Consider the following 19310-nt stretch of genomic DNA (forward strand, 5'->3'; position numbering starts at 1 on the left):
ATGAAGACCCTAATTAATCACATTAGATATTTTAGTGGTTGGCTACATTTAAACCTTACTGGCACTCCAGCTTTCTCCGGTGGGCTCAGGGTATAACCTTGATCTATTAACAGTAAATATAGCTTATTGCATTGGCAAAAAGTATGTTACTGATGGACATTAGTATAAACTGTGCTGCATATAAATGAGCCTATATAAAGCAGAGGATGACAGACAGACAGCTTGAGGGATAGGGGATGGGGGAGTGGAAATTGCACAGGTAGAGGAGAGAAGCAAACCAGTGTGTGTGAACATGGCCAGCTAACCTGTGAAACTATGTGTGGTCCCAGAGCACACCGATGAGAAATACCACATGTGTATGAGACCTGAGTCAGGGAGAAGATAGTAAACAGTCCTTTCACACACACAGTTCTGAACTGGTGGTAGAAGAGGGTTTCTACAAGTTCATTATTCAGTTTAATGATGAACATTTTACACAGTATATCATAATAAATCACCACAACCTTGTAGCCTAACAACACAACCTTGTAGCCTAACAACACAGCAGTCACTTTGGTGATGCCTGTGAAATTAAACAATATTAATAGTTGGATACTGCTTCGGTGAGAAAAAGTTTTTTATTTTTCAAAAAAATACATAAATTGCTTTTTTTGGAGAATGATCAGAGTTGACTAAAATTTACATGTGCTTTAACAGTTCAGTACAGTTGTATGTATGAGTGGATGTGTTTTTTCCTATGTGTCTCAGTGGATGTACAGTATGTCTGTCTATGGGTTTCAGCCTCCACACAGCTGTCTTTCAGAGAGCATCTCCGCGTACATCTGGCTGCCTCTATCCAGCAAGACCAGGATGGTCTGGGAGCCGCTGTCCTCCGAGTCCTCCTGGTTATCCTCCCACGTGGACACCACCACCTCCCCGTTCCTCATCAGCTGCAGCTTGTGGTACAGCCTCTGGCCCGCCGCGCCCACGTGGGAGTAGGCCGTGCAGGAGAAGAAGTACAGGCCCATCCGGAGGGCCATGAACACACCTGGAGGGAGAGGAAGCAGAGGGATGGAGTTATTGAAATGGATGGATACATGTCCAGGATAGGACTATTATTAAGTGTATTGTCTGTGAAATATGTGTAGCGGGTTTAAGGTTAATGTGTATGCATACCCAGGGCAGGGTTGTAGCCATTGTCATGGTTGAGGGAGATCTCGGTGTAGGGAATCAGCACGTTACTGGTGAAGGGGCCGAAGCAGTGGCTTTTGGGACTCATGGTGGCTGTGAACACCATCCGCATTCCTCCTGGAGCGAGAGAGAAAGAGAGAGAGAGAGTGAGTTATTCAGTCAGATAGAGATAACCCACTGGGCACAAACTGGTTGAATCAACGTTAATTCCACGCCATCTAAAAAAAAAGTCAATATGATGACGTTGAGTCAACGTGGAAAACTGATTGGATTTGCAAAAAGTCTTAAAGGTAAAGGAATTTCGGGAATGCTTGTCTTTTATCACCCAACTTTAAACCTAATTCCAATGACATGGTAAATTTTTTGTTGATTTCACGTTGAACTATGTGAGCTCAATCAAATGTAAATCAAAATTAGACATTGAACTGACTTCTGTGCCCAGTGGGAAGGACGTGTTTTGCGGCGTATATCATTAGCAGCCCTGGCCTCTGTTAGCAGAGAGGTCATCCATAGAATTAGAATGAGGTTACCCCTCCCTGGTCTGTCTGTGTACCAGATATAATGTTTCTATAATGTTGGTACCTGTGACCTCCTGGATGCTGTTGTCCAGCTGAGACAGGCTGTGCCACAGGGTCATCATCCTGGTGAACACCTGCTCCTCCAGTTCATGGAGCACCCACGCTGGCGCTTAAACGCACACTCACTGTCCCAGCGCCCGCACGGCAGCACACCCTCCCAAGCCACTGACCACAGGCAGTGAGAAGAGAGAGAGTGGGGAGGGTTAAGACATGCAAAGTGATGCTACGTAGCTACTTCATTCATGTTTGGACTCTACAAGGTGTCGAAAGCATTCCACAGGGATGCTGGCCCATGTTGACTCCAATGCTTCCCACAGTTGTGTAAAGTTGGCTGGATGTCCTTTGGATGGTGGACCATTCTTGATACACACAGGAAACTGTTGAGCATGAAAAACCCAGCAACGTTGCAGTTATTCACACAAACCGGTGCACCTGGCACCTACTACCATACCCTTTTCAAAGGCACTTAAATCTTTTGTCTTGCCCATTCACCCTCTGAATGGCACACATACACAATCCATGTCTCAATTGTCTCAAGTCTTAAAAATCCTTATTTAACCGGTCTTCTCCACTTCATCTACACTGATTGAAGTGTATTTTACAGGTGACATCAATAAGGGATCATAGCTTTCACCTGGTCAGTCTATGTCATGGAAAGAGCAGGTGTTCTTAATGTTTTGTACACTCAGTGTATTTTACCAATGATTAGTTGAAACCCCAAGTCTGGTAAACATTATTAGAGTAATATGCCATCAACAATATTTTGAATCCCACAGGCCTTGTTGAGCAGGTGATAGAGCTAATACGAGCAGAATCTGGGACAAGAACAAAGTTAGAGAGGGAAAGACAGAGAGAGAGAGACTCTAGTCATGATGTTGAGTGAGCTCCTAGCGGGCAGTCGGTGGTGTAGATCACGAAGCTGCTGAAGTTGTTGTAGTGGCTCTGGTCATCACAGAGGAAGCAGCCAGGGGGCGAAAGACAGACATGGTGTCCCCAGGCTGCAGATGCAGGGCCAGCACGGTGCTGGCCAGGCTCTGGCCGTTGTGGTACAGGCTGGCGCAGGCTGCCAGCAGGACCCGGGGGAGCCTGCATCGCTCCACACCGTCAGGGCCAGGCTGTAGACCCCAGAGAGGGGTGCGGGGAACACCCCTGAGGACACGTCGTAGGCCTGGCCCAGGTTGATGAACATGTGCTCATATGCTACGGTGATTTGCTTCCTCACTGGACCCACGCACGACACCGGTGTGTCAACGCCACCAAGAACACTGTACGGCTCTCTAGATAGGAGAGAGAGGAGAGAGGGAGGTAGAGGAAGGAGGGTAGAATAATGGTCAGAGATATACAGGGAAGGATGAGTTGTGTAGGACCTAGAGAAGCTATAAATGGTAATATTTCAATAGTTAAGTTCCCACTGAGCACACACTGGTTGAATCAACATTGTTTCTATGTCATTTCAATGAAATTACGTTAACCAACGTCGAATAGACATTGAATTGTGCCCAGTGGGTTGATTCAGTCGATTCTTTCTACTAGAGCACTTGGATCGTCAATAATCTGATAGTAAAACACACAGATACAGTATATAGGCCATAGATAAGACTCTAACCTTTAATGTCAGTCAATGCAGTCTGGGCTGTCTACAGGTGTTTCTCTAGTTGAGTCAGAGTAGTGTTGAAATATTTATACAGCTGCCCCACCTGTCTCTGCATCACACAGCAGCCACAGGATGCTGGGTCTGTCATATACACTATACCCACACACACACACACACACACACACACACTGAGACTCAAACAGACTATTACAAACACTTAAATATATACACTTCCTCTGTATTTTCTCTCTCACACAGTGTTCTGGTGGTGCAGGGTTGTCCCGGGCCGTTCCAGGAGTAGGTTCAGTTCCCCGGTCCTACCTGTCCCAGGGCTGTCCTAAACACACACAGCAGCACGATACCTGGGAGTGAGGACAAAACACAACACAGATACACCCTCACATACAAGGAGGGCACTGTCATGTGCTTTCAGAGCGCTACAGTAAAGCACACTCCCACTTAACATGGCTGAGAATGTCACATGCAAGCAGAGTATCATTCATCACCTATCCCAGAGGGATGTTCCACCATAGCACCATACCACAGAGAACAGTCAACTACAGTAAACACCATTCCATGTGTGTCAGTCTCACCTCTCATTTCAGCACAGGTCTCAGATAAACAGGGGGTGACTGTGTCTTGGGGAGATTCTCCCTCACTTTATAGCCTTGCTGCACCCCACCTGTCATTGTATGGGACTTAGCAGAGGAGGCAGACTGGCTTTGTAAGGGTATTAGGGACAGATACTGTGTTTTGGGGTGTGCAGTACCCCATGGAATATTACTAATCCCTGCCACTTTGATATAATTTGATAAAGTGTGTGTGTGAGTGTGCGCATGCACGTACAAATGCACGTACACATATTTCTGTGTGTTTGTGAGAAAAAAACTATTTCACATGGTCTGAATTGCTGCTCAGAGATTTATTTGAAGGTGTACATACTCTTTTATAGCTCTTCAGAATAGAGGGAGACACAGCTAGACGGTACAAAACACAACAGACAGTGATCAGGAGGGACAGAACAACAACCCAATAGGAGACAATGCAGTGCAGTCAGGAGGCTCCCAGTCCTCCAACAGAACAATTGATTTAGTCATTTTCTCAGAGTTGTTTCTATGTCATTTCAATGAAATTACGTTAACCAACGTCGAATAGACATTGAATTGTGCCCAGTGGGTTGATTCAGTCGATTCTTTCTACTAGAGCACTTGGATCGTCAATAATCTGATAGTAAAACACACAGATACAGTATATAGGCCATAGATAAGACTCTAACCTTTAATGTCAGTCAATGCAGTCTGGGCTGTCTACAGGTGTTTCTCTAGTTGAGTCAGAGTAGTGTTGAAATATTTATACAGCTGCCCCACCTGTCTCTGCATCACACAGCAGCCACAGGATGCTGGGTCTGTCATATACACTATACCCACACACACACACACACACACACTGAGACTCAAACAGACTATTACAAACACTTAAATATATACACTTCCTCTGTATTTTCTCTCTCACACAGTGTTCTGGTGGTGCAGGGTTGTCCCGGGCCGTTCCAGGAGTAGGTTCAGTTCCCCGGTCCTACCTGTCCCAGGGCTGTCCTAAACACACACAGCAGCACGATACCTGGGAGTGAGGACAAAACACAACACAGATACACCCTCACATACAAGGAAGGCACTGTCATGTGCTTTCAGAGCGCTACAGTAAAGCACACTCCCACTTAACATGGCTGAGAATGTCACATGCAAGCAGAGTATCATTCATCACCTATCCCAGAGGGATGTTCCACCATAGCACCATACCACAGAGAACAGTCAACTACAGTAAACACCATTCCATGTGTGTCAGTCTCACCTCTCATTTCAGCACAGGTCTCAGATAAACAGGGGGTGACTGTGTCTTGGGGAGATTCTCCCTCACTTTATAGCCTTGCTGCACCCCACCTGTCATTGTATGGGACTTAGCAGAGGAGGCAGACTGGCTTTGTAAGGGTATTAGGGACAGATACTGTGTTTTGGGGTGTGCAGTACCCCATGGAATATTACTAATCCCTGCCACTTTGATATAATTTGATAAAGTGTGTGTGTGAGTGTGCGCATGCACGTACAAATGCACGTACACATATTTCTGTGTGTTTGTGAGAAAAAAACTATTTCACATGGTCTGAATTGCTGCTCAGAGATTTATTTGAAGGTGTACATACTCTTTTATAGCTCTTCAGAATAGAGGGAGACACAGCTAGACGGTACAAAACACAACAGACAGTGATCAGGAGGGACAGAACAACAACCCAATAGGAGACAATGCAGTGCAGTCAGGAGGCTCCCAGTCCTCCAACAGAACAATTGATTTAGTCATTTTCTCAGAGTTGTTTCTATGTCATTTCAATGAAATTACGTTAACCAACGTCGAATAGACATTGAATTGTGCCCAGTGGGTTGATTCAGTCGATTCTTTCTACTAGAGCACTTGGATCGTCAATAATCTGATAGTAAAACACACAGATACAGTATATAGGCCATAGATAAGACTCTAACCTTTAATGTCAGTCAATGCAGTCTGGGCTGTCTACAGGTGTTTCTCTAGTTGAGTCAGAGTAGTGTTGAAATATTTATACAGCTGCCCCACCTGTCTCTGCATCACACAGCAGCCACAGGATGCTGGGTCCGTCATATACACTATACCCACACACACACACACACACACACACACTGAGACTCAAACAGACTATTACAAACACTTAAATATATACACTTCCTCTGTATTTTCTCTCTCACACAGTGTTCTGGTGGTGCAGGGTTGTCCCGGGCCGTTCCAGGAGTAGGTTCAGTTCCCCGGTCCTACCTGTCCCAGGGCTGTCCTAAACACACACAGCAGCACGATACCTGGGAGTGAGGACAAAACACAACACAGATACACCCTCACATACAAGGAAGGCACTGTCATGTGCTTTCAGAGCGCTACAGTAAAGCACACTCCCACTTAACATGGCTGAGAATGTCACATGCAAGCAGAGTATCATTCATCACCTATCCCAGAGGGATGTTCCACCATAGCACCATACCACAGAGAACAGTCAACTACAGTAAACACCATTCCATGTGTGTCAGTCTCACCTCTCATTTCAGCACAGGTCTCAGATAAACAGGGGGTGACTGTGTCTTGGGGAGATTCTCCCTCTCTTTATAGCCTTGCTGCACCCCACCTGTCATTGTATGGGACTTAGCAGAGGAGGCAGACTGGCTTTGTAAGGGTATTAGGGACAGATACTGTGTTTTGGGGTGTGCAGTACCCCATGGAATATTACTAATCCCTGCTACTTTGATATAATTTGATAAAGTGTGTGTGTGAGTGTGCGCATGCACGTACAAATGCACGTACACATATTTCTGTGTGTTTGTGAGAAAAAAACTATTTCACATGGTCTGAATTGCTGCTCAGAGATTTATTTGAAGGTGTACATACTCTTTTATAGCTCTTCAGAATAGAGGGAGACACAGCTAGACGGTACAAAACACAACAGACAGTGATCAGGAGGGACAGAACAACAACCCAATAGGAGACAATGCAGTGCAGTCAGGAGGCTCCCAGTCCTCCAACAGAACAATTGATTTAGTCATTTTCTCAGAGGAGGAGAGGAGTGGAGCAGTTTCCTCATCGGTCTCTTATTCTCTCTTCATTCCCAAAGCACAAGCATAGCGCTATACTGTACAGATACAGTGTAAATCTCTTCTTATTCATTCACCATTCATTAATCTATTACATAATCTAGCCATTTGTTTATTCATTAATCCATTCAACTATCTATATTTACAATATACAGTTATTATAGCAGAGCAGATGAAAGCTAAGGACATCAGCTGAGAAGGCTGTGGGTGAAAGCAGTGCATAATACCAGGTCATTCGTGTTAGTAGCAACCTCAATGATAATGCAACATGTGTGGTAGTAGTAGTAGAGAGCTGAGTGAGTTCCTGCAGTAATAGGAGTGCTGACTGAGGCTGTAGGAGGCCTGTCTAAATGAAATGTAATGTGTTTTATATGTTGTCTGTCTAGGGATGTTTTAACTTGTTTTGTACACTAGAGGGCACTAAATGTTGGGTCATGTATCACGTATACTGAACAAAAATATAAACGCAACATGCAACTTCAAAGATTTTACTGAGTTGCAGTTCATAAAATGTTTTTGTCAATGGTAATGTATTCATTAGGCCCTAATCTATGGATTTCACATGACTGGGAATACTTTACCCCTACCTACATGTACATATTACCTCAATTACCTTGACTAACCTGTACCCCTGCACATTGACTCGGTACCGGTACCCCTGTATATAGCCTCATTATTGTGTAACTATTGTTTTATTTTTTTACTTTAGTTTATTTAGTAAATATTTTCTTAACTATTATTTTCTTAAAACTGCATTGTTGGTTAAGGGCTTGTAAGTAAGCATTTCACTGGTAAGGGTGTGGATTAGAAAACCGGTCAGTATCTGGTGTGACCACCATTTGCCTCATGCAGCGCGACATCTCCTTCGCATAGAGTTGATCAGGCTGTTGATTGTGGCCTGTGGAATGTTGTCCCACTCCTCTTCAATGGCTGTGCGAAGTTGCTGGATATTGGCGGGAACTGGAACACGCTGTTGTACACGTCAATCCAGAGCATCTCAAACATGCTCAATTGGTGACATTTCTGGTGAGTATGCAGGCCATGGAAGAACTGGGACATTTTCAGCTTCCAGGAATTGTGTACAGATCCTTGTGACATTGGGTAGTGCATTATCATGCTAAAACATGAGGTGATGGCGGCGGATGAATGGCACGATAATGGGCCTCAGGATCTCATCACGGTATCTCTGTGATAAAATGCAATTGTGTTCATTGTCCGTAGCTTATGCCTAACCATACCATAACCCCACCGCTGCCATGGGGCACTCTGTTCACAAAGTTGACATCAGCAAATGGCTCGCCCACACGACGCCATACACGTGGCCTGCGGTTGTGAGACCGATTGGACATACTGCTAAGTTCTCTAAAACGATATTGGAGGTGGCTTATGGCAGAGAAATGAACATTCAACTCTCTGGCAAAAGCTCTGGTGCATGCTCCCTCAAAACGTGTGGCATTGTGTTGTGTGACAAAACTTCACATTTTAGAGTGGCCTTTTACTGTCCCCAGTACAAGGTCCACCTTTGTAATGATCATGCTGTTTAATCAGCTTCTTGATATGCCACACCTGTCAGGTGGATGCATTATCTTGGCAAAGGAGAAATGCTGCATGGCTGCGCCCCTTCCCATAGATTAGGGCCTGATGAATTTATTTCAATTGACTGATGAACTGTAACTCAGTAAAATTGTTGACATTGTTTCATGTTGTGTTTATATTTTTGTTCAGTATATATTAACCACAACACATAAACAAGCCAAAATGACTCCTACAGAAGCATCTAGTGAAGCTGGGAGGGATAGGGTCAGGGGTTGGAGAGCTTGGGAAGGTGAATATATATCAATATTATTAACGTTTTTATTGACATAGAATTTGGTCACTGTTTTGTTTTCTATTCAGGTTTACTCATCACACTTACACCTCCCCTCCCCTCTCCATCCTACCAACCACCACCCCAACCCCAGCATGCAACTTCAAAGGATATATAATACTATAACATTCAGTGACAGACCAGCCCATCCTACCTGCGCAGTATGTGCATTAATTTACATTTACAAAAAGTTCTAACTTAAATTACAGTATTTGGGGGGGGGTCTCTCTCTCTCCCTCTGTCTTGCCTATGCTTCCTTGACCTTATCCTCATAGGTGCCCTTGCCCTTGTAGGCACCCACATAGCCACTGGCATCTGGGATGTCTACTCGCCCAGCCTTGCCCTTCCCTTTGCCCGACTCGTCAAACCGCTCCTTGTGTGCCCCTGTGAATTTGGTGGTGTCTGTCAGTCTGTCCACCGCCGCTGCCTTGGCCACTTTCTATGAGCAGGAAAAAGAGCGAGGGAAAGAGAAAGGGAAATAGCGAGGGAAAGAGCGAGGGAAAGAGAAAGGGAAAGAGAAAGGGAAAGCGAAAGAGCGAGGGAGAAAGAAAGGGAAAGAGCGAGGGAAAGGGAGAATGAGAGATGAGGATACAATGGAAGAGCTTACCCACCACACAGATATGCACACACACACAGTACACACAAGAATGCATACACACACTCTCTCTCTGGGACTGTAATATTATCAGGCAGTGTGCTGCTGACAGGTAGACACTCACGGTGACACCCGCGTTGGCAGGCTCCTTCCCTGCTATGAGGCCGTAGAGCTGCTGCAGCGCCTCCTCCTGGCCCTTCCCTTTAAAACGCTTCGGCGCCAACTCTGACAGGGCCTGGCTGAACTGCTCAAAGGTGATCACACGAGCTGTCTTCGCCCTAAAATACACAGAAAAACATTTGGAGAGTTTTTCCTTTACTCCTGATATGGTATTCTGAGGACCCCTGGCCGTATTCCCTCTTTCACTAGAAAGATGACTGTGGATCTGTCAGTGTGGAGGTTTGAAACTGGAACTAGTCTCACTTGACTTTAGTGAAGACGATGTCCACATCGGTGGCGGTGATGTTCTTGCCATCAATGACCCGGCAGTCCTTGCAGAGTTTGGCAAAGTTCTTGCCGTTCATCTCCTTCCCAGTAGCCTTGGTGTCCCCATGAATGGCAAACTTCTTGAAGGCCGTCTCCACCTCCGCTACTAATCCTGAGCCCTCTGCCATTCTGTCTTATACAGAGAGAGAGAGAGAGAAATGATGAGAGGGAGAGGTAAAACATTAAGGATGGGATGCAAGACAAAGGCATACAGTCGAGACAGCTGTAGTTTCTCACACTAACAGCAAATGCACTGCCATAATGTTGAAATAACATTGGGAGGACACTGTCCACTGAGACAGGAAATTAGGAGGTATTGGGAGAGATTTGGTCATTAATGCGATACATTCTGCACACCATGTCCTCTGGGCATTACACACACACACTTGTTCTTAATGACTCCATTAGCTGGATCGATTAACTGCCCCACCAAGAAATGGCTGCTGTGGCTGCTGACTTATGATGGACGCCCACACCCATACACATATATTCATCCATCTTGAACTGTTACTGTTAGTTCAGCTGCTCTCTGAGAGCTACTAAATTAAATAATGTTCCATTATGTATCATTGCTGGAGAGCAGCCTGTTGTTCGATAAAAATATCACAATTATTTTCAGAGTAAATCAAACCATGGTAGGACTTCTCACTGTATTTTATAGTGGGTTGTTTTCAATATATATATATATATATATATATATATATATATATATATATATATATATATATATATATATATATTTAACATTTTATTAATTTAGCAGATGCTCTTATCCAGATCGACTTACAGTTAGTGCATTCATCATAAGATACACTACATTACCAAAAGTATGTGGACACCTGCTCGTCGAACATCTCATTTCAAAATCATGGGCATTAATATGGAGTTGGTCCCCCCTTTGCTGCTATAACAGCCCCCACTCTTCTGGCAAGGCTTTCCACTAGATGTTGAACACTGCTGCGGGGACTTGCTTCCATTCAGCCACAAGAGCATTAGTGAGGTCGGGCACTGATGTTGGGCGATTAGGCCTGGCTCGCAGTCGGCGTTCCAATTCATCCAAAAGGTGTTCGATGGGGTTGAGGTCAGGGCTCTGTGCAGGCCAGTCAAGTTAATCCACACCAATCTCGACAAACCATTTCTGTATGGACCTCGCTTTGTGGACGGGGGCATTGTCATGCTGAAACAGGAAAGGGCCTTCTCCAAACTCTTGCCACAAAGGTGGAAGCACAGAATATTCTAGAATGTCATTGTATGCTGTAGCGTTAAGATTTCCCTTCTTTAGAACAAACGGGCCTAGCCCGAACCATGAAAAACAGCCCAAGACCATTATTCCTCCTCCACCAAACTTTACAGTTGGCAACATGCATTGGGGCAGGTAGCGTTCTCCTGGTATCCACCAAACCCAGATTCATCCTTCGGACTGCCAGATGGTGAACCATGATTAACCACTCCAGAGAACGCATTTCCACTGCTCTAGAGTCCAATGGCGGCGAGCTTTACACCACTTCAGCCGACACTTTGCATTGCGCAAGGTGATCTTAGGCTTGTGTGCGGCTGCTCGGCCATGGAAACCCATTTCATGAAGCTTCCGACTAACAGTTATTGTGCTGATGCTGCTTCCAGAGGCAGTTTGGAACTCGGTAATGAGTGTTGGAACTGAGGACTGACGACTTTTACACGCTGCACGCTTCAACACTCGGTGGTCCTGTTCTGTGAGCTTGTGTGGCCTACCACTTCGCGGCTGAGCCATTGTTGCTCCTAGACATTTCCACTTCACAATAACAGCACTTACAGTTGACCGGGGCAGCTTTAGCAGGGCAGAAATTTGACGAACTGACTTATTGGAAAGGTGGAATCCTGACGGTGCCACGTTTAAAGTCGCTGAGCTCTTCAGTAAGGCCATTCTACTGCCGATGTTTGTCTATGGAGATTACATGGCTGTGTGCTCGATTTTATACACCTGTCAGCAATGGGTGTGGCTGAAATAGTTACAGCCTTACATCACAGCCTTATTCTAAAATTGATTAAATTGTTTCCCCCCCCTCATCAATCTACACACAATACCCTATAATGACAAAGCAAAAACAGGTTTATAAAATAAAAAACACTGAAATATCACATTTACATAAGTATTCAGACCCTTTACTCAGTACTTTGTTGAAGCACCTTTGACAGCGATTACAGCCTCGAGTCTTCCTGGGTATGACGCTACAAGCTTGGCACACCTGTATTTGGGGAGTTTCTCCCATTCTTCTCTGCAGATCCTCTTGAGCTCTGTCAGGTTGGATGGGGAGCGTCGCTGCACAGCTATTTTCAGGTCTCTCCAGAGACGTTAGATCGGGTTCAAGTCCGGGCTCTGGCTGGGCCACTCAAGGACATTCAGAGACTTGTCCCGAAGCCACTCCTGTGTTGTCTTGGCTGTGTGCTTAAAGTCGTTGTCCTGTTGGAAGGTGAACCTTTGCCCCAGTCTGAGGAGCAGGTTTTCATCAAGGATCTCTCTGTACTTTGCTCGGTTCATCTTTCCCTCGATCCTGACTAGTCTCCCAGTCCCTGCCGCTGAAAAACATCCCCACAGCATGATGCTGCCACCACCATGCTTCACCGTAGGGATGGTGCCAGGTTTCCTCCAGACGTGACGCTTGGCATTCAGGCCAAAGAGTTCAATCTTGGTTTCATCAGACCACAGAATCTTGTTTCTCATGGTCTGAGAGTCCTTTAGGTGCCTTTTGGCAAACTCCATGTGGGCTGTCATGTGCCTTTTACTGAGGAGAGGCTTCCGTCTGACCACTCTACCATAAAGGCCTGATTGGTGGAGTGCTGCAGAGATGGTTGTCCTTCTGGAAGGTTCTCCCATCTCCACAGAGGAACTCTGGAGCTCTGTCAGAGTGACCATTGGGTTCTTGGCTGTAACGTCAAGGGGTATACTTTCCGAATGCACTGTATGGTGTAGCTAGGTGAGACAACCACATATCTCAGTCATAGTAAGTCAATTCTTCCTCAATAAAGTAGCTATCAGCAAAGTCAGTGCTAGTACGAAAAGTTGAGTGTTAGTTCAAGAAAGGCAAGGGGGGTGTTAGTTAGTTGTTGTTGTTTTTTTAGAGGGGGGTGGGGGGGCTGTGAGATTAATCAAGTAAAGTAATCGTTCAATAAAGTAATGAAGGCTTGGATCAAATAGATTGATTCAGCACACTTGCATTAATTATTATCAGAATAACAGACCAGAGAAAGACAAACAAGTAGGACACAAAATTGGGCCATGCAGCATCTGATACTCAAAACGTAAAGAAACATTAATATATGTAAATTCATATTTAACATACATTCCACAAGTTGAACAGAAACATCATGCAATATAGCCCCATGATATATGTATAGTACATTTCAAAAGAAAAGTACACCAAAAAGAGGACAGTGAGCATAATAAATTATGTCAAATAGATGGCTTAGCTCATTTCTATGATTTGCTGTCATGTATTGTGTTTTGACCTCTTTATTACTGGTCCATACATAGACTAAAGTACAGGATAACTTTAAGTGTAGACTTGTTTACCTGTTAGGTTAAGGAATTCTGAGTGATGATGATGTTGGGGATGCCTGTGCTGATGCTGCGTGTCTTCCTCCTAGCCCTGCCAGTCACACCACCTTCACAATGATGATAGCGATGTACAGAGAGGGGAGGGAGATGGAGAGCAGAGGGTGGGGAGGAAAAGAGCGAGCACAGACCAGCACAAGCCATGACATCATTTGCTGCCTCTCTCGTGAGCATGCGTTCTTGTTTACTCCCCCCTTTCTCTCAACCTTACCCCATCCCTTTCTCCTCCTTCTCCTTCCCCCTCTCCTCTCCATCCTTTATGATTGGCTCACAGCTGGTGCTGCAACGCCCTATCCTCTGTCTGTCTGTCTGTCCAGAGACTAAAGGGTCTTTGTATTAACGAACATGAAGAACAGCCTATAAATGAGGACAGCATTATACATGAACAGTTAACATCTGATTTAAACATGAAATCCATATCATGCAATTCTATCTATTTGTGACCACAGTATTTTTTGTCTTATGTTCTGTGCACATCTTTCATATGAAACATATTACGTTTTCTTTACTCACTCATTCATAACCCTCCCCTCATGTTTGACACATCTTAGAAACAAAGTGACATTATCATTGAACAAGTGAAACCCATCAGTTTCATAAGAAAGGATGTTGATGGAAACACACTAGTGGCTTATCTGGTACTAGCACCACTAATATCATGTCAATAATGTTATATTCTAGATGATTTACAGCATAACCACACATGGAGTATTTAACTGATACTGTGATACAGAGGGCATGTTTTTCCCACCAGAGGAACTTGTAGGGATTTGACCTTGTCCTTTAGGATATGTTTACTGTAAGGCTCTATCCCCAATGACTGTATATGGTATACACATGCTGGTGCTGTGTCCTATCTTTTATACGGAGAAGAAGCAGGGCAGGCTGTTTCGACATCAACAGACATCATGAAACCTACTGCTGCTGAGTCAACAAAAGTGCTGTACCAACTTGCCTTCTGAATATACTGCAATATTATGTTGCATCCCTGTTTACAATCACTGCTCCATTACATGCTTTCAATTAATGGCAAGTTCATCATGATGATCACAGACATTTTGCCAAAAGAGAACCAACCAAGAGTGTCTGTTGCTGGGTGGTATGTGGGTTCATTCCTCTATGGTCATATTCACTTCCCAGTTTCATGCAGGTTGTTGGAAATGCTTGTGTTTGTGGGGAGGCCACTCCCATGTATTCTCTGTTTACAGTAAAACACAGCCTCACCTTTAAATACCAGTGGAAGGGGACTGCGCTCTTGCTTTAGTCTCACTCCCGTTTAATACAGGTCAGTGGAGTGTCATTCTGTACTTCAAACAGTCTGACCCAGCAGGACCATGGCAGAGCCGAACTTCCCCCTGCCTCCAGATGGCTACACCTGTCTTCTGTGTGCCGATATGCTGCGAGACCCAGTTACCATCTCCTGTGGAGACACCTACTGCCTGGAGTGCATCAAGATCTACTGGGACCAGTACGACCACCTGGGGGTGTACAACTGTCCCCAATGCCGGGCCACCTTCACCCCTCGCCCCGTCCTTAGGCGCAACGTGCCCAACGTGACCCAGGTGCGCCGGCAGCTGCCTGAGCTGCAGCCCTTCCCCTACCTCCAGAGGGATTCGCTGTGTGACTTCTGTGTGGGCCGCCGCAGTAAAGCTGTCAAGTCCTGCCTGATGTGCCTGGCCTACTACTGCGAGACACACATCAAGCCCCACTACGAGTCGGCCACCTTCAAGAGGCACAAGCTGGTGGATGAGACGGGTCACCTGGACAGGAAGATCTGTCCGCAACACGAGAAGGGCCTGGAGCTGTTCTGTCGCTCAGACCAGATGTGTATCTGTGTGCTGTGTACCGTCAGGGAGCACCGCAGCCACAACATCATCTCTGCTGAGGAGGAGCGCGCTGAGAAACAGGCAAGACTACTCTTACACACTGGAACAGCCTACCCTCACTAATCGCTCTAACAGTACATGACAACTGCAATGATACGGCATAACTCATTTGAAACTTCTAAAGACAAAGGGGTATTATGGCTCCTCACAGTTTACTAACCATCTCTTCCTCTTCCTCCTCTTCTTCTCCTTAAACAGAAAAACCTGTTGGTGACCCAGTCTGAGGTCCAGCACATCATTCAGGAGCGGATGAAGGAACTGCAGGAGTTGAGACACAATGTTGACGTTCTCAAGGTTAGGTCCATTTCCATTTCCCACGTCAATTTCTGGTACTTTTAATGAGACTACATCCCTTCAATTTAGCGCCACAGTATCATTCATTATACATTTTTTGGACCATATATTGTCATAGAGGCACTAAATCAATCATTACAATTGCGTTTGCAATGTTTTGTTTTTAATTATATAATAACACAATGATAATTGTGTAATTTGCAGTATCTCCCTCCTCTAACCTCAGAGCAATGCCCAGCGGGCGATGTTGGACAGTGATAAGATCTTTAGTGAGATGCTGCAGGCGGTGGAGCGCTGGCATGCTGAGGTGAGCCAGCTGATCAAGGCCAACATGCAGGCAGCCATGTCACAGGCCGAGGGATACGTGGAGCGGCTGGAGCAGGAGATTCTGGAGCTGCAGCGCAGAGACGTCGAGCTGCGCCAGATCCTGGACACAGAGGACAACATCCACTTCCTACAGGTACTAGACTGGAGGGAGGAGGGACACTGGGCTGTAGGAACCAGGGTCAGTACTGATAATAGACTGGTAGAAATATGAATCTAGCATTGGCATTACGATATGCTTTAACAGTTAGTAATTGTTATGTAAACAGTACAAGTACACATAAAATCTATCACGTATAACTTCACTGATATATTTCTTATTTTTGTGCTGTGTAGAACTTCCCCACGCTGTGTGTTCCTCCTGAGCCCATGGTGCCCAAAGTCCTAATCAACCCTCAGTTCTCCTTCGGAGAGGTCACCAAGACTGTCACCGGCATGAAGGAGCATCTAGATGACATCTGTAAGAAGGAGCTGAGCAAAATCTCCAAGTTAGGTTAGTCTATTAATGCGACTAAGATGCCTACAACACAGCTTTTGTACAGCAAGACTATAGCATTGCGATAACCAACTGTAATTTTACATTTACAGTAAGTGATATCCCTGTGTACATACTTTCACCAAGAGGTGGAGACAAACGATTCAAAGGTACATATTTATGAAGTTTACATTGGTTTATTATCTGTGAATAAATATCTGTTTTTAATCTGAATATCTCTGGTGATATAATACATTTTTTGTTCTAATACAGCTCCCACCAGGGCAGATTTTCAGGAACCCAAAACTAGAGCAGACTTCTTGAGATGTGAGTGGTCTGTCCTTGTCTGTTCTTTATACCAACTCAAAGAATTTCTGATAATGGCAATAAATCTATTTTTTTCAGATTCCTGTCCGCTCACCTTTGACCCCAACACAGCCTACAAAGAGCTGGTTCTGTCTGAGGGGAACCACAAAGTGATGCGGAAGAAGACGGTCAAGTTTTACCCGGATCACCCCGAACGCTTCGATGGCTTCTCCCAGGTTCTATGCAGAGAGTGCCTGGGTGGGTTCAGGTACTACTGGGAAGCAGAGTGGAGCGGGGAGTTCTCCATCGGAGTGGCCTACAAGAGCATCAGCCGCAAGGGTAAGAACTCCTACAGTCTGCTGGGCTACAACGACAAGTCCTGGAGCCTACTCTGCTCTGACTCGGGCTACTCCGCATGGCACAACAAGATGGACAAAGACCTGCCAGAGGCCTCGCGGGCCACACGGATTGGAGTGTACCTGGACTACGCTGCCAACACGGTGGCCTTCTACTCTGTGTCAGAGGCCATGGAGCTGATCCACAAATTCAAGGCCCAGTTCTCTGAGCCTCTGTATGCAGGCTTTGGAGTGGGCTCCTCTGTGTCCCTCTGCCAACTAAAGGAGAACCTCCAACCTTACTGAGCACGGTGATAACAGACTGAGGGGAATCTACTCAATGTAAATAGGACTACGTAAACACACAATCATTATGAATAATTTAAATTCAATAGATTTGAATAAAATATAAAACCGTATGAGTGAAGTTAAGCATATTCTCATTATGAATCATTCCTTTGACTTTAATACTGTGACATGTAATCTTTGTAAAAATGTTTACCTATGTAAAAAAAATATTTGTGATTAATTTTCCATCTATCCAGACAATTTTATAACATGACATGTTCAAGGCAAGAAAATATCTGTCAAAGGTTCTCTTTCAAATCTGTGCAAGTAAAGAAATATGCACATCCTCCAGTTCTAGTATCTGATACAAATATATATATACAGTTGAAGTCGGAAGTTTACATAAACTTAGGTTGGAGTCATTAAAACTTGTTTTTCAACCACTCCACAAATTTCTTGTTAAACTATAGTTTTGGCAAGTCGGTTAGGACATCTACTTTGTGCATGACACAAGTAATTTTTCCAACAATTGTTTACAGACAGGTTATTTCACTTATATTCACTGTATCACAATTCCAGTGGGTCAGAAGTTTATAAACAGTGAGGGAAAAAAGTATTTTATCCCCTGCTGATTTTGTACATTTGCCCACTGACAAAGAAATGATCAGTCTATAATTTTAATGGTAGGTTTATTTGAACAGTGAGAGACAGAATAACAACAAAGAAATCCAGAAAAACGCATGTCAAAAATGTTATAAATTGATTTGCATTTTAATGAGGGAAATAAGTATTTGACCCCCTCTCAATCAGAAAGATTTCTGACTCCCAGGTGTCTTTTATACAGGTAACGAGCTGAGATTAGGAGCACACTCTTAAAGGGAGTGCTCCTAATCTCAGTTTGTTACCTGTATAAAAGACACCTGTCCACAGAAGCAATCAATCAATCAGATTCCAAACTCTCCACCATGGCCAAGACCAAAGAGCTCTCCAAGGATGTCAGGGACAAGATTGTAGACCTACACAAGGCTGGAATGGGCTACAAGACCATCGCCAAGCAGCTTGGTGAGAAGGTGACAACAGTTGGTGCGACTATTCGCAAATGGAAGAAACACAAAATAACTGTCAATCTCCCCTCGGCCTGGGGCTCCATGCAAGATCTCACCTCATGGAGTTGCAATGATCATGAGAACGGTGAGGAATCAGCCCAGAACTACACAGGAGGATCTTGTCAATGATCTCAAGGCAGCTGGGACCATAGTCACCAAGAAAACAATTGGTAACACACTACGCCGTGAAGGACTGAAATCCTGCAGTGCCCGCAAGGTCCCCCTGCTCAAGAAAGCACATATACAGGGCCGTCTGAAGTTTGCCAATGAACATCTGAATGATTCAGAGGAGAACTGGGTGAAAGTGTTGTGGTCAGATGAGACCAAAATCGAGCTCTTTGGCATCAACTCAACTCGCCGTGTTTGGAGGAGGAGGAATGCTGCCTATGACCCCAAGAACACCATCCCTACCGTCAAACATGGAGGTGGAAACATTATGCTTTGGGGGTGTTTTTCTGCTAAGGGGACAGGACAACTTCACAGCATCAAAGGGACGATGGACGGGGCCATGTACCGTCAAATCTTGGGTGAGAACCTCCTTCCCTCAGCCAGGGCATTGAAAATCGGTCGTGGATGGGTATTCCAGCATGACAATTACCAAAAACACATGGCCAAGGCAACAAAGGAGTGGCTCAAGAATAAGCACATTAAGGTCGTGGAGTGGCCTAGCCAGTCTCCAGACCTTAATCCCATTGAAAATCTGTAGAGGGAGCTGAAGGTTCGAGTTGCCAAACGTCAGCCTCGAAACC

The 19310-nt window shown here is 44.9% G+C and overlaps 2 protein-coding genes and 1 pseudogene across 4 annotated transcripts; 1 reads left to right on the forward strand and 2 right to left on the reverse strand.

The window, feature by feature from the left end:
- Positions 1 to 2615: 2615 nt before the first annotated feature.
- On the reverse strand, positions 2616 to 6462 carry LOC121574180 (annotated as a pseudogene).
- A 2631-nt stretch (positions 6463 to 9093) lies between these two features.
- On the reverse strand, positions 9094 to 13642 carry LOC121573689 (tubulin polymerization-promoting protein family member 3-like). 2 transcript variants are annotated; one of them, XM_041885854.2, is made up of 4 exons: positions 13506 to 13642; positions 9893 to 10084; positions 9594 to 9747; positions 9094 to 9313 (listed from the first exon to the last, which is right to left on the reverse strand). In XM_041885854.2, exons 2-4 carry the CDS (start codon positions 10081 to 10083, stop codon positions 9122 to 9124), a joined length of 537 nt encoding a protein of 178 aa, XP_041741788.1. In that variant the 5' UTR covers position 10084; positions 13506 to 13642; the 3' UTR covers positions 9094 to 9121. The 2 variants fall into 2 exon arrangements, with proteins under 2 accessions (XP_041741788.1, XP_041741787.1); XM_041885853.2 differs by having other exon boundaries at positions 9893 to 10088.
- Positions 13643 to 14822: 1180 nt separating this feature from the next.
- On the forward strand, positions 14823 to 17586 carry LOC121573682 (tripartite motif-containing protein 16-like). Of its 2 annotated transcripts, XM_041885845.1 has the most exons (7): positions 14823 to 15454; positions 15632 to 15727; positions 15954 to 16187; positions 16388 to 16544; positions 16640 to 16696; positions 16800 to 16853; positions 16932 to 17586. In XM_041885845.1, exons 1-7 carry the CDS (start codon positions 14882 to 14884, stop codon positions 17471 to 17473), a joined length of 1713 nt encoding a protein of 570 aa, XP_041741779.1. In that variant the 5' UTR covers positions 14823 to 14881; the 3' UTR covers positions 17474 to 17586. The 2 variants fall into 2 exon arrangements, with proteins under 2 accessions (XP_041741779.1, XP_041741778.1); XM_041885844.1 differs by having other exon boundaries at positions 16800 to 17586.
- Positions 17587 to 19310: the final 1724 nt, after the last annotated feature.

The sequence above is a fragment of the Coregonus clupeaformis genome, chromosome 9 (assembly GCF_020615455.1).
Source record: "Coregonus clupeaformis isolate EN_2021a chromosome 9, ASM2061545v1, whole genome shotgun sequence".
NCBI classification, from domain to species: Eukaryota; Metazoa; Chordata; class Actinopteri; order Salmoniformes; family Salmonidae; genus Coregonus; species Coregonus clupeaformis.

What these genes read in the sequence shown, in the direction of transcription:
- LOC121573689 (XM_041885854.2), bottom strand. Translation starts at nt 10,083, where the DNA reads ATGGCAGAGGGCTCAGGATTAGTAGCGGAGGTGGAGACGGCCTTCAAG. An exon ending in ATCGTCTTCACTAAAGTCAA is followed by an intron (nt 9,748 to 9,892) that starts GTGAGACTAGTT and finishes TGTGTATTTTAG; the next exon opens with GGCGAAGACAGCTCGTGTGA. An exon ending in CTGCCAACGCGGGTGTCACC is followed by an intron (nt 9,314 to 9,593) that starts GTGAGTGTCTAC and finishes TCCTGCTCATAG; the next exon opens with AAAGTGGCCAAGGCAGCGGC.
- LOC121573682 (XM_041885844.1), top strand. Translation starts at nt 14,882, where the DNA reads ATGGCAGAGCCGAACTTCCCCCTGCCTCCAGATGGCTACACCTGTCTT. An exon ending in AGGAGCGCGCTGAGAAACAG is followed by an intron (nt 15,455 to 15,631) that starts GCAAGACTACTC and finishes CTCCTTAAACAG; the next exon opens with AAAAACCTGTTGGTGACCCA. An exon ending in ACAACATCCACTTCCTACAG is followed by an intron (nt 16,188 to 16,387) that starts GTACTAGACTGG and finishes TGTGCTGTGTAG; the next exon opens with AACTTCCCCACGCTGTGTGT.